The 15803-nt window shown below is 37.8% G+C and overlaps 1 protein-coding gene across 4 annotated transcripts in view; it reads right to left on the reverse strand.

The window, feature by feature from the left end:
* Window positions 1-10618: 10618 nt before the first annotated feature.
* LOC145995103 (uncharacterized) overlaps window positions 10619-15803 on the reverse strand; it is an 86922-nt gene continuing 81737 nt past the window's right edge. For all 4 annotated transcript variants that reach the window (XM_083131650.1, XM_083131640.1, XM_083131646.1 and 1 more), the window contains one exon: window positions 10619-10863. In XM_083131650.1, the coding sequence (XP_082987776.1) occupies window positions 10676-10863 (188 nt within the window). In that variant the 3' untranslated portion in view covers window positions 10619-10675. The remainder of the gene's footprint in view (window positions 10864-15803) is intronic.

Genomic DNA, 15803 nt, shown 5'->3' on the forward strand with positions numbered 1-15803 from the left:
AAGTCCAGAAAAAATTTAGTGTATACATACTAAGAGAACTAAATCTAACAAGCTTAACCTAACATCGAAGGAATTCCGCAGAAGACGGAGGGTGGGGTTTCAGCAAAACGTTATTTGAGTCTTGTGTGATAAGTTACACTCGATACTTACGCTCTCCGCGATTCAATCTTCTTCTAGTCTGTCCAGTGCTGCCAGGTCACATTTTTAAAAGTCGGAGATTGTCTCCAAGTATAATCCAGGAAGGAAACAGCGAAGGATGATGATATCTCTTTGATGATTATTATTAGGGTTCCTGCTATGACAGGAGATCTATTTTAAAAAATGAGATCTGGGTCCGCGACTATATCACCGACATGATAACACCTTGACCTTGATAAGCGCAAATCCATATGCTATTCCATCCATGGCAAAATGGTCATATGTGCCGACGAACCCAACAATTTTAATTCATTCAATCAACCATAGCCGTATTTTGAGGAGGGTTTGGGGGTTCGACCCCCAAAAACTTCTGGCAAGTTGGATTAATGGTAAAGGTAAAATAAAGCATGTAGATAGTGATAGATAGCACCATGCCATGAAGGCACATTTAGGGGATGTGGGGGGTAGGGCTCAACACATTCTCGATCTAATGGCCGTGTGCACGAACGAAGATCAAATTTTAAAATCGGATCGGGACAGGAACACTGGAAAATTCCATTGCACGAAGACGGTTCAACCAGGGTTGGCAAAATTTGTGTTTTTTTTAAAAAAGAACAAAACAAACCGTTTTTTTTGTTTAAAACATGATTTTTTTTGTTTTAAACATGGGTTAAAAAAACATGTTTTAAACAAAAGAAAGTCAACCTTTTCCCAGTAAATTATAGATAAAGTCGTTAAAGAAAAAAATACTCATTTTTATGAGTGTAGCGGCGGCAAGGAGAGTTTATTTACCTTTGGAGATAAGGTTTACCATACTGCAGGGTGTGCGGGACACAATTTTTTGGGTCGGGACGGGAAATTCTTTAAATCCCGACATTCGGGACGGGGAAAATTCTCAATTTCCCGACAAAGTCGGGAAATTTTCGGGACGGAATATGTTCGAATTTTCCCAAAGCTCTTGAAATCTCGAATTCTACATGTAATTTCCATCTTAAGTGCTTGTTTTTGCACTTCTGGTACAAAACTAACAATTTCCAATAAGTTCCAGACATTTACAATGCAGAAAACGTCGAGAATTGGCGACTTTTTAAAATGACCATTCGGTATTTCCCGACTGCTTGGGAACCCGAAAAGTCGGGAAGTCATTTCCCGAACTCGCGATCGGGCCGGGAATTTTTGCCCCAGGCACGTAGCCAGGAATGCGATGTAGGGGGGGGGGCGAAGTCAATCCTAGAGGGGGTAATTTCTAATATATTGTGTCACATTGGCAGATATAGGCAGGGTACACAGAGGCACTTGCCCCCTCCCCCAAAAGAGATAAGTGGATGATATCTTGAAACTGCAACGATCAATAAAAACTTGGAGCAGCATCAAATAGAAACATTTCGATAATGATCTTTCCCGATTGTCAAGGAATCAGTGGCGTGCCTAAGGGGGGACTAGTGGGAGTTATACCTCTCCCTTTTGGTCCAATATTTTTAAAAAAATAATGTCAAAGGCAGGAAAATATGGCAAAATGAGGAATGACTACTTAAAAATGTAGACATAACCCCTCCCTTTCGAAAATCCTGGACACGCTACTTCAAAGAATATAAAGTTGAACATAAATAAGCTAATAGAGACTGTATCAACTTGATATCTACAGGTCGATAATGTTAATAGATGATTATCATGTACCAACAGCTTTGGGCCTCTCTGCAAAACTGATTAAGGGAGCCCTTTATAAATCATGCTTCATAATGATTCCCTCTGGTTTCCAGGATGCAAGATTTTTACTCACAAAGGTATCTAATGTGAATCCAACAACACCATTGTATTCTGTTATGTAAGAAAAATCGAATTAATTAAATAATAATGGTTACATATTATCTACACTTTGATGAATTGTGTAAAAATTTGTAATACATTTTATGTACTTGCTAAAACATTAAAGCATGGGCCCCTTAGTCCACCACGGACTCTATTTCCTTCAAAGGGGAGACTCTTGCATCACTACAGACAATGTTTGCCTACTGGTTACGTTAACCATTTTGCAAAATATTGTGTGAATTGTATTATATTATAGTTGAAATACATGTTTTGACACCTGACAAACAAATAGGAATCCCTTGACTGATCAATGACTTCTTGGATTACAGTGTCATCTTTAATATTTCATATTAAATTTCATAGAAAGAAATTGTTTTAATAGGGCGCAAATAACTTTACGGGGTGCCATGGCATTCTCATTAACATTTTTTTTTACTATAGATCATTTGGCTCCCAGGGCCGACTCCCGCCGCCCCATAGCTATGGCCGTGAACTTGGACTATAAGAATAGCAGATATTGCGAGCGAAGTGAGCAAGGACATTTTACGAAATGTATTGTTATTTGTATAAAATTTGAAATGGAGGGGGGCTATTCCCCGTTGCAAGTTCCCTTGGCCGTCTGTAAGAAAAATGCAAGGAACACGTAAAAACTAATTCCATCATGAGTATCCAATTTTCCTGCTATTCTTAGATTCTCCTAGTCTTGTTTTTTTACTTCAATGTTTGCTTCCCATAGAATGGACTTCCGTCCAAGGTGGGGGGCAATGCCCCATGCCCCCCTGTGGTTTCGGCACTGTTTGTGAGTGTCTCTTCATCAATTTCACGTCATCAGTCATTGTTGCCATTAGCTAGAAGTGGCAGAAATGCAACGATACGTAACAAAACTCAAATATCCGCTCCCTCTCTCTATCACATGAAGCAAAAATTTAAGCAGTTCCAAGTTCATAGCAACACATCCCAAAAAAAACATCCGACACCTATACGCACTTTTAATACAAGACTACTCAAAATGTCACAACTCTTCTAGATACTGAAAATTGCGAAATCATTTTCCGAAGTCTGAATTTGGAAAGGAATTCCCCCCTCCCCCCAATCATGATACGACATTATACGGAATCCCACACACCCTAATAAATCACAAAACCAATAAGTGTCTTTGTTATGTTGCTAGAGTAACACATGATATAATTGTAAAGATTATTGAGAATTTCAGGTAGGAATGTGTTCTGTATTTTTCACAGATGTGCCAAAGCAGGCTCTCAGGGAGGGGCAGTTGCCCCCTGCCCCCCTCTAGCTACGGGCCTGTTTTGCCCCCGATCCCGGTCCCGACCTTTCGGGATCCCGCACACCTCTACTGCAGGGACAAAGGTTGGGGGTAATAGCCCCCTTTTTCCGTCACTGTTGAAGTAGGTTAGGATTCATATTCACCTAAATTTCAAGAAACTAAATACGTATTATTGAATTACTATCCTCGTCCTGAAAAAATCAAGGTGAAATATTTCCTGCTGCCTGAACAGTTTATATAGCAGAAAACAACCTGCAGTGTCATAATAAATTCTCCAGATCAATTTATCTTTCCAAGTACAAAATTATGTTACCAAAAGTAACCATCTGCGCTTCATTCAGTTATACAAACCAATGAATCGTATCGCAAGAGAAATAAAAATCACGTCATGATCAAAATCACGCAATGCGTATTCAGGTATTAGTTTCCAGCTTCCACCTGTCTCAAACTTACAGGACGGTAGGAAACAAAGAACTGAGAAGTTTCGATTTCTACAGTAAAGCACGGGTCTTTGTTGTCGCACTACAGTTTTGCTACCTTTTGCATAGTTTTCTCCCGTGACGTCAGAACAAAAGGTTGGTCAAGTGTTGTGCGATAAGTGAGACCCATAAAGCACGGATTAATTGACACAGATTCAATTAAAAAACAGGGTTGCCAAACAAAAAAAATATCATAGATTATAAAGTATCAAGTACCAAAATGTGTTTTAAACACTTCTAAAAAACATGTTTAAAACACATTGTTTTAAACGTTTAAAAGATTTGTAAAAAAAACAAAGCCGTGTGTTTTAAACGTTTAAAACAAAGTGTTTTAAACACTTTTGTTTTAAACATGCTAACCCTGGGTTCAACACTTGATCGCGATCTAGTGGCCGTGTGCACGAACGAAAATCAAATTTTAAACTCGGATCGGGAAAGGATCACTGATAAATTCCGTTGCACGAAGACGGTTCAACACTTGATCGCGATCTAGGAACATCAAAACGAGTTTATCTTCTGATCGGCCATTCGCCACCGTTTTAGTGTCTGATCCTGGTTCACGATACTAACGCTTCGACTGCAGGCAGTTGTTTTTGAATATGAAAAGAGCGGAAAGTGATATCGAGGGCGTGCAAACGCTAGAGATGTTGGCTGTACAATGCTGATAATTCGAGAAATGTGTAAAGTAATCTAAAAACTGCCAAAATAATAATAATAATTTGTGGTGCAAAGTCGAAATGTTTCTAAATACTGTACTTTCTATCCCAGACACAAAACATGTGTAATTGAATAAATTTACGAAAATACATGTTACTGGCTATTTACACGACACGACAATATAAATATATAAGAATTAAGAAATGAAAAATTCAAATACTTACCACAATACAGTAATAATAATAATAAAATATCTTTATTGAGCGGGCGAGGTTCAGCGTACGATGTTCTCTCGCGAATGCATTTCGTAAGGCATTGAATTCCCGTAGAAGAAGGTTCCATGCTTTCTCCTTATTCTTTGTCTTATGCCGTCAGTTCTTTTTTAAGATTATTATTTCTTTACACCCTACTACATCCTTGTACTCGTCGACAAGGTTGATTAGTACATTTCTCAAATTCAGATAAGTTTGCGGCCCGAATTACTTTCTTCTCCTACACGTTGATACTTTAACACATCACACTATTCGGTGGGGTTCTCGATTGTCATTTGTTTTAGCTGACCAATCAGGTATAGCCTTACAAATTAATCTCGGATCATTTGAGCGGAATCTCTTGAACGTCGGTTTTCGTTGGTGCAGTGCAAATCTTTAAACCAAGTTCATTTAGAGTGGATCAAAATTGATCCCGCTCATCTGAACTTCGAAATAATCGGCGTTGGTGTACTCGGCCATAAGCCAGTTTCGAGGGGATGGGATCAGAACCACGCTCCAGCCGCCTTTACCACCCAGGGTTGGTCCCAGGTTGAGATACCCACTGATTTGACGCTGGGTGAGTTCCAGAGGCACTTTATGCGGGGACAAGGCCGGAAAAATTGTTGAATTAATAGAAGTTCAGAAATCAAAATTAGTAATTCATTTTCAAAATTATTCTAAGCCTTATAAAGATACAACAGATATATTCTTGAAATCGCAGCACATCCCCAACCCCTCCATTTTCACTTCTGCTGTCCTCTTCCAAGTGTTGTTCCTGGTTTATTAAGATTCCCTTTTCAATCAAGTTTTAATCCTGCTTGACATGAGTTCAAACCTTCAAACATATGACTTCCAGCATCGTAGTGCATCATGTTCAACAACCTCCAATCAGCAGTTGGTGTGGTGTATACATTTAAGCTGTATGCAGTCAGTCTCATAAACACATGTACGTATGGTGCATAGTGACTATACTTGTCTAATGCTGTTCGGTAAGTATAAGAACAATTATAAACATCAGGAGGGGAGGATCGAACCATACACAACCTTACAAAATAGCATAAAAACTGTTATATTTTTTTGTTATTAAGAGAAATAAAGTTCAGCCAGTTAGTATTGGAACAGAATAGCCAAAGTAGAAACTGCTTTAGATCCACACATTTAGTGTACAACGCAGAACTCAGTTTATGTATTTTTTTTCATAATCTACTTTTTAATCAGAAGAATAAATGGTTCGACAGTTTTGAAAATTCCAAATTTTAAGTTTTATGTGAGAGGTCCAACAACATAAACTTTTTACTATTTATTTATTTATTGAGAAAATTCCATATACAGGACATGGACATTTTTCACTGAAATGAAATTGTCAACAATAAAAAAAAGAAGAAAAAATAATCCAAAAATTAATAACAAATTCACAAAGTGGAACTCCTCAAGGAGTGAGTTACAGCGGATTTTGAAATTGACAATTTTATGTAAATAATTGAAGTGCTTCTGCAAATGCTGCAAACAGCACTGATATGCAGTAAGGACAAGAGACGCAGAGATGAAATATTGTGTTTATGAGGGAACTCTGTAACAAACTATAGCTAGGAAAAAGTGAAAGACTGAATCAAATCTAGAGTGCTGAGTGGCACACGCCATGGACTAGATGGGAGAAAATTATGCTAATTTGGGGGAAATGAATCACTTGAAGTTTAAGGTGAGGGCTGAGATATCACTAATTTCAGTGAAACGATACAGTAAACCTTTTTTATGGTGCCCATAATAAGTTCTTCAAATGAGAGCTTTTGGTTGAAAACAATGCATAGGTCTTTGTGAGGGGATACTGTTTTGATTTTATTGCCAGAGATGGAGCAAAAAGACTTGAACAGGTTCTTTCTTTAGAGAGATGGTGAGAGTAGTATACTTTTCAGGATGTAATGTAAGGTTCCATGTCAGACACCAGGAAGTAAATGTTTTTATGTCATTCTGTAGGAAATGAGTATCGTTGAAAGTGGGATTTCTCTGAAAATGTTACAGTCATCTGCAAAAAGAAGGTGATTACTAGAGGGAGCAGTGAGATGATCGGAAAGGTCGTTGACGAATATGAATATAGAGGGAGGACCTAGAACACTACCATGTGGAACTTCAGGAAGAACAGGAAGTTAGATACAGTTCCTGGAAGAATGACATGTTGTTGTCAATTGCTAAGGTAATCTGTGAGCAAGATTAGAAATTTGCCATAGATGTTGAATCGATTACATAATTTGTGAATCGGAAGACGATGACTAACAGTATCGAAAGCTTTGGCCAGATCAAAGTATAGTACGTTTAATTGTGAATTATTTGAAATACATTTAACAAATCCTGTGAAAAGCACAAAATTACAGCCACAAAGTAAAAAAAACAAGGATGAAACTGGTGGACCTACAAACGTGTCAGTTTGTATCCTCTGCACTTCGGTGCTGCTGCTCTGGGTTGAAATATTGTGGTATCCGAAATTTGGGCACTTCACCTTACTTTACAGCAGTTTCATTAATGAATTGTACTTTGTGCTTGCCTCAGCAACTTTCTTAAAAATCAAAACTCTCTCTCTCCCTTGTAGAAGTGTTAAGCTGAATTCGCTCACACTGATAAATTATTCTGTAGAGGATTTCTCCTATAGATTCTGGAGATTCCCTGTATTGCATTTGTGGCTGTCTAGACATTGGACATAAAAACTAAGTTTACAAGAGAGACAAAACTACTACTTTTATATAACATGACCAGGAATGCCATCATCAAGAGGATTCTCCCAACGTATAGGTGAAATCATATACATACGTCTGTCTATTCCAGAATTTACGAAATCAGCTTAGCACTTTTACAGGGTAGATTTTTGAAAAATCACTGCTGCTGAGGCATGTACAAAACAGTACAGCGAAGGTTATAATATCCTATTGTAAATTACAGGATTTATACACGGGATATATTTTTAAATCTGTATTCTCTCTTCTGTGCACTATTGGTACATTAGTGTGTAAGCTTACCTTTATAACAATTTTTATATCTTGAAACCGAGGCAATAAATTTGGGTAAACAGAGTTTAGTGAAAGTTACATACTACAAACTAACAAGGAATGTCGTTTCTTGGTTTGCAGTGCAAAACGAATCTATGATGGGATCAATGTTCAACAGCGTTGAAATTTCTTGCTTTATTTGTAAAGCTGCTAAAGCAAACATTCCTTCCTGAATAGATCTGTCTCTCTTGTGTGCTAAATGTTAATGAACATATTTCCAATTATGTTTCTTTGTGGAAATCAAGAATTAAAAAATAAAAAATAACAAGCCATTTGTTTGATATCTCAATATGTATTTGAGGCACGAAATTTTCCCAAACCGACTGGGAGGTAGATACTGTGTTCAAATAAAAACTTCTGGCTTCAATTCATTAATTGTGATTATTAATTAAAACTACAAATAATTTCTATCGCTCAAGAAGCCAAACATATTTTCGGAAATTAACCATTCTGGATTTTCAAAACACTTCTTCACATAGTATTAGTAATTATTTATATCTTATCCTGTATATAATTATTAACAAATCATATCCATACATAAACTCAGTTTTTGAGCAATAAGTTGTAATATTATACTTATTAGAAACACTTACATGTATATTGAGAGCGAAGTGAACAATGAAAGATATTACTAATTATATTTCTTTGCAGACAATCTATAAATTTACTTTCACGAGAGTCCTGTAATAAGTATAATGCTCCATACATTTCATGGAATCACTGTGCCCATCCTCTCTCCCCTCATCCTCCTCAAATAAAGTTTTTGCTTGCTCGATGTCAGCCATGTCAACCCTCATAATTTGGACCCTGCTGACACTAGGCAACCTGTATTTAACTTAGTGGAAAAATCTTGCAGAATGAACAAAATGACTTGAAAACAAAGATTTATTGGGGAAGGGAAAATTTAACTCTCTATGGAGCAGAAATGTAGTTGCATTTCAGAAACGATGCACTCAAACAATAGCAGTAAAATACATCAGGGATAAGCTTTTGCTACAATTTGCTTTGCATTTCCTTCCTTTTGTCTTTTTATACTTCCCTTTAATCCCTCAAATTTGTCAGGTTGGAAACAATGTATCATGGAGTGATGACTCGGCACTGATTGTCGCTTCTTGGTTATCAGCCACCTTTGCACCAAAATTTGTTGGACAAGCTCATTGTATTGTCTCCATTGAAGCTAGTGTTTGGCCCACCTTGTTATTTGTGAAGATGTTGCTTTCCTGAAGAAAGGGAGAGTACATTTTATTCATATTTCTGGAAACATTATCAGTTAGAGAACTCCATGGATTGCTCCATGCATGTACCTCCCAACAGTATTTTTACTTTTCTATAGCATCTATTCCTCAACATGTTCATTCTCTTTGCCTTGTTTCAGTAGATGCATACTGCTTTCAGAAAACACTACAGGTTTTCTACCTCCTTTCACGGAAATTTACTTTCCTGATTTTGTAAGTTAACCTCCGATGTCCAGAAACTTAGTTCTGGCTCTTCACAGAAATCTGGGTTAAACTTTCTGTGGTAACGGTCTTCATTTTGTTCTAGCTGTTTTTCTCCTCTTCTACTCTTGGCTTGATCATAATCAGAAATCTCTGGTGTTTCTGAATTGGGTGTTGATGAACATATCTCCTTTGGCTGTGTTTCTTCTTCACTTTCTCTCACCCTATCCTTAAGTTTCTTGGCTCTTGAGAAAAGATTGGCTTGATGAATGTGGATCTCATTCAGTTCCCTGATTGCTATTTCCACCACAACAATAAATGCAAATGTCAGTCAGTGCTAAAGAAAGTGTGGTGGGGACAGTGCAAAACATGAGCTCCAGCCACACAGTGATCGGTGGGATATGCATGGTATCATCCATTTTGAATTCATTCCACTGAACCAAACAATTAGAGCACAGGTCTACTGTCAGCAGTGTGAACAGATACAGGTTGCATTGCTGGACAAATGCCCTGAACTGGTAAGGGTGTGCTGATCATGGAAATGATGCCTGGCCAACCACAGCAAGGAACACCTGTGAGAAATTACATGAATTTGATTGGGAGAAAATACCCACCCACCTTCTTCACCAAACTTGCACCTACAGATTTCAGTCTGTCTCGCAGTCTCCAAAAATATCTTGATGGAAAAACATTGCGAAACATGGAGGACTTGTAGAGAACAGTGGACAAGTTTTTCTCATCAAAAACTACAGCTTTCTTTGAACACAAGTGCTCAAAAACTGGTTGACAGGTGGCAGAGAGCTGTCGACTCAGGAGGCGAATATTATGACGACTAATGATCGTATTCCAGATATGTCATCGTTCTTTTCTATCATGTGCCAAAAAAGTAAATGGCAGTTTTATAGACAAAAGTTTGGGGCCTCTAGTGAGGAAATCACCCTGTAAAACCCCATGAAGATTCACATAAATTCTCTAGAAGGAATTCTAAGCATATTTTTTTAGACTTTGGAATATTACAATTTTTTTTTTTAAAAAAAAGGAGAGGAAAATTCGGAAACAGCTGCCTTGGCATCAGCAAAAGGTCCAACTGAGCCTTAAGTTTGTATGCTTTCCAAAGTACAGTAGATTCTGATTCAATTCCTGGGCAGGGTGATTTTGGGTAATATGTTTTTTCTTGTTTTTTTTAAAAAAGGGGTTATCTATGTATGGTACGCATGGAATCTGGAGTGAAGGTGGTCCAAGCCAAGTGCTGATCACAAATTCTCTACCTAAAAATAGTTCAGACTATGAGAGTAAGAAATTTAATTTTATCCATTTGTGTACAAGGATGGTTTGCACAACTGTACAACGAACTGAAGATTCAGATTGTGCTAAGAAAAATCTCTTCAATGTTGTTGCCATTATGTACATATAAATAAATAACTGAAACCTGTATTAGTCAATTTTTTACAAAGCTTATTCTCGGCTGGCGAATGCACCATCAGTTTTTACAAGCTAAAAATGCATAGACGTAACGATTCTTCATTAAAAATTCATCTTTATTGTTATGATATGTACATCATATAAAAGTTGGTTTAATTTTCTAGCGAACAGATATTTTAATCGGCCTTTCTTTCTGGGGTTTAGATCGAGAAGTCCTAGACAGTGAAAGACATGGTGGAACACCAATTGCACCCATCATTAAGCAATTCACAGGTTGCAGTTCCTCTGCGGTCAAAGGTGTAACAAGATGCACTTGTTTTGTTTCAACATCAATTCCATGTATGATACCTAATGGGAGAAACAAAAAGAAATGTTATTATTAGTATGTAGTATTTTGGATCATTTCTAAGGTTCAAATTTCTGGTTCTCAAGATATAGTTAGTCTTTCAGCACATGTAAAGTTATAATTATATTAAGACCATTCACAATGTATGGTTACAATGGTACACTAGGGTGAATACATTCACTTGGTTTTATGCAATGCAAACTTCAAGAATGAAAAAAATTGCCAATGCAGTGGTTGATAACTTGTGAAACAGCATCAGTATAATTTCATTCCTTAAAACTATGTATGATGCTAGCAATGGACAATTTGTTTAGTAATTTTCATGCATCCCACTGTACTTCAAGCAGCAATCTACCAGTTTCCCATGCAAGTGATCAGAGGTCAATTTCCATGAAAGAGCAGGTACTTCCTTATAGTTGTGTATTCTGGCTAAGTCAATTCATGATTACAATACAATACAAGAATCCCTGAAGTACTGTCACTTGATTGATTGATTGATTTGCTTTATTTTACTTCACTTTTTTGCCACTATTGGCTAATTTGCGAAGATGGGGATGAGTGATGATTGGTTACTCACAAACATCCATGCACCTTCCGGGATTCAAACCTGAGACCCCTCGAGTCGTAGAACGATGTGTTAACCACTCCGCTACGGGCATTGGCATACTGTTGTCACTATTGGTACTCCCAAGTTAAGAGTTTATCTCCCCAAATTGAGACTGCTTTTGCCAGAAGGAAATTCATTAAGATTTGAAGAGAAAACAATGAATATACATTGAGCATAGCAAATGGAATGTTATGATGTTCTATCGTTTCTCTTACAATTTGGATCATTGTACAAAGAGATAATCATTTCTTGTTTTTTGTGTGATTTGGGAGGCTAAAAGAGCCTGCAGGCTAATGCTCCATTACAACATGCTTTTGGAAAAGGGAAAGTTTTTGTCGGCAGGCATCTTTAGGTGTCAAGTGAGTGGTTTATTTGTGTGTGTGCATACTTTCTTTCTTTCAGTGTTTTCTTTAGGGTTGAGTCGATACCATCTTGAACCGATGCCGATACTTGAGAATTGCAATAATTAAAATGTCTTCAAAATATTGATCAATATTGGTGTGTAAATATTCTTTTCCAATTATATGCATCAAATTACCAAGAAATTTGATTTAGAATATTCAAGAATTACACCAGAATATTAAAATAAATGTTATGTCACAAAATACGTTTTTTTGTGCAAAATTGGTGCAAAGTAAAAAGAAAGTTTGACTTTTGCATAATTTCCAGGATGATTAGACTCCGCGAAAGTGTCGCCTGGCCTGTGAAAGATCAAAATGACGGGAAAGTATCGGTGGTATCGGAAGTTTTTTTCTCTTTAAGGAGTTATTTTATTATTATTATTTTGCAAGAGGAAAATGGCGAATTGTAATATTTTTAACAAGAAAGTAGTCTTAAAAATAAATGAGGTAAAGGTAAAGTGCTCCCCTGTGCTTAGCACCACGCCATGAAGGCGTATAGGGGGTGTGGGGGTAACGCCCCACACTTTCTTGATCCGGTCATGAGTGGGGGTGATGTGATCAGCATCACGCCCCTGACCCCCTTTACCCCCAGGTACCCATGTTATTTGATGCTGGGTGGGTGCCGGGGCCGCTTGCAACGTTAGAAAATTCCTGAATTGGAACTTGCCGGGGATCGAACCTGGGACCTTGAGCATGGTAGTCAGACGCGTTACCGACTGAACCACTGCGGCCACTAAAGGAGGCAAATTATAATAAATATTTTTGAATACTTAAAGATAAAAAATCCTGAAACAAAGAGTTACTTGGGTTGTAAATAAAACTGCTGAAGTGGCTGGAATTCATACAAAAATGTTTACAAAATTTGAAGTGAAGCATTACAAGGTCTTCTCATAACACGTAACAAGAAAAAACAGAGGAGAGAAATGCCAAAAAAAAGTACATAAAATACAAAGACTTCGTTCGAAGCACTGTGCAAGAAAAGGATCCTCCAATCTTAGACGCAACAAAAAATCATTGCTTGCTGGTGGGGAAAAAAGAACAAAAAAAAAAAAAAACTTGAAATAGTTTACAAGGGGAAGCAAAGCAAAGCCTAGCATTTGCTTGCTTGCGTGTGTGTGTGCATACAAATGGAACAATACAGTAAATACTTACTATACAAATAAAAATTTGTACATCCCATGGTTTGCCTGCATTTCTGAGCCAGAGGACTGGTTTCAGATTCACAGATGACATGCTTTGGAAGCATGGGGAACTTTGCCCTTTGTACCCTCTTTAACAAAGTCAATTAGCTCAGAACCCTCAAATTGCCTTCTTGGAACTGCAGGGGCCCAGTTAGCAACTTCCTTCCAAAACAAGAACAGCAGTGTTGGATAAAGGTTGAATGTGCCAGAGATCGTACAGCATAACAGTGTCAACAAGGTCTGAAAGAGGCTTATGGGGTTTTTACTGTGCATGCATGTGACTTGGGAAGGGAGAATCCATTTGTTCTGAAGTAAGGTAGATATTTCCCTAACATGTGGTAAAGCAACTTATTCTTGTTCCATTACATGGTGTTCCTACAGCAGCTTTGCCACTTTTAAAGTTACATCCCACGTGTATATGCATCACGAAACATAAATAACAATAAATTGCTCAAGGTCACGTCCAAAGTATTTATTTCCTCTGGTAACAATGTTGAGCCTTGTTTCCGTGTTTAATTAAACACTCAAACACTGATCAAGGCAAAATCTATTATATCAAAAATACATAATAGATGTAATGTCTCCACCGTCTAGCAAGTTCCTCTTCAGACGAGATTCACAATTCCCAGAAATATCTTGCTGCCACACACACACACACCACCCTCCTGTTTTAGATGCAACAGACCAAGGTGCAGGAGACCTGCCCGAGTTGTTATCACTTCCAACTTTGCATTTAAACTGCTGCAGCTTCTCTCTTTCCCCCAAAGGCACTTACCACTATTCTAACCTTATACATACATTCTCGTCTGCTAGATCTGTGGTAGCTTTTAAGGCAATCTCCTACCATGGCGAAGGTCTGAGCATTTTCCAAGTAAGCTTATGAGGTTTTGGGGGTATTTGGTCACGATTATCTCGAGAAGGAGTCGACAAAAAAAAAATCAAATTTTAACTAAATATTGAGAAAGGATGTTTCTAGAAAACCACTGCATCAACGTCCCGAAAATTAATTAATTAAACTTGTCCTCTGGTTGTCCCTATGCTAAAACACAGGACCAGCATCAACCCAGCTACCCTAAGGCACAACCAACATCCCCATAACTATCAATTTCTTCTTGGAACGTTGAATATATGTGTACGACAGAAACACACTATTAGATTGTAATAGAAAAGGTCATAGATAGTTTAAGAATAATAGAATTTGAAGAAACTGTGTGTACAATCACAGATAAGTTGGGGTAATGGGAGGCAATGGGTAGCAAAGATTAAGACTGAATTATACGGTATAGGGCTGGGATGGGTGTGGAAAAAGGGAGTAGAATGTAGAATTGATGTGCAGATGCTAGGGGTCATGTGTGCCAGACTGGAATACATTAACAATCAGAAAATTTTGACAGAATGCGGTGCAAAAATATCATTAACATCAGCGAAAATAGTGGATAAGGATCAAGAATGGGGAGGGATGAACTACACGGATTTGTGTGGGGCAAAATAAAGGTCAGGATTGGCCTGGTTCAGACTGGGAAGATGGACACAAGTTAAACTAAAATGGGAGGATACGAGCATAGAATGTCCGCTATCCGGTGAAGACGAGACGAAATTTCACATTTTCCTCCAGTGCAAAAAAACAGGAAAGGCACGACAAAGATATATCAGGGAAGTAAATGAAGCTATCATTGAGAATATAATGACAACCGTTATTAGAAGGGAGAGACCGAGAGGAGCGGAGGCGCAAATAAGGAATCTGGGAACTTTCCTACACTATGCCTGGGCAAAGAGAGCAAAGAAGCTCAGTGGGGATAGCGAACATGTGTGAAGGAGGGGGGGGGGGGCTACTAAATAAATAAATAAATGGGAGAAAATTTAGGAATCACTCAGGTAACAGTGCAAGTTTAGTGAAAGAGTTGAAATGAAATAGTGTTTGTGAACTCCCAAGCAGTGTGAATGTGGAAGTAGACTGAGAGGAGGAAGAGTGTAGGAAAATTGCACTAAAATTTTCCATCCTTGTACTGCAATATTCTAGACACAGAATAGAAAACTCTTAAACGGAAGAACATGCAAGGCTATGGACATTTGGTTGCCTAAATCCAAACTTTACTAACATAACTATTCAAAAAAGAAAAATTGATGATCAAATCATTAAGGTGTGTTCTCAGGGCGTAACTTGCTTCTCAAATGATCTTTCTCTGACCTCATATGTCTCTCAACAAACTTAAACATCCTTTTTTCTATGAATATGATATTGTACTGAACTTTTGCAAACTAAAATGTCAATTTGTGTTTCTCTGCTTACAGTTGTTACCCAAACCAATTTTTGGAGATACGGCCTTGCACATTGCGGCGGACCAGATTCACTTGGATTCCGTGGTGCTGTTGGTGAATCAAGGAGCAAACATCAAAGATGGAACGGCCTTGCTTCGTGCAGGATGGATACCTCTGGAGAGTGCAGAGGAAGTAGAACGGTGAGTAGCACACTTAACTCCATTTACCCAAAGAGCTAGATTTCCTGCTAGAACACCTTTCTAGAAGTACTAAGTGCTAGCTCCAACTGTTTCACTACTTACTTCTACACTAAAATAGGACAGCCATGTTTATGTTGCTACTTCAAGCGTACGAATTGATGGTCTGCTATTCAGTTTTTTTTTTTGTTTTCTTAATAGTGCACAAGGTACTTTAGCAAGAGCATCTTAAAATAAGTTATGTTAGCGATTTTTACTTTTTGGCCTAAATAACTGAAAAATGTAACAAAACTAGTT

This window comes from Lepisma saccharinum, chromosome 1, assembly GCF_977018435.1.
Source record: "Lepisma saccharinum chromosome 1, izLepSacc3.1, whole genome shotgun sequence".
NCBI classification, from domain to species: Eukaryota; Metazoa; Arthropoda; class Insecta; order Zygentoma; family Lepismatidae; genus Lepisma; species Lepisma saccharinum.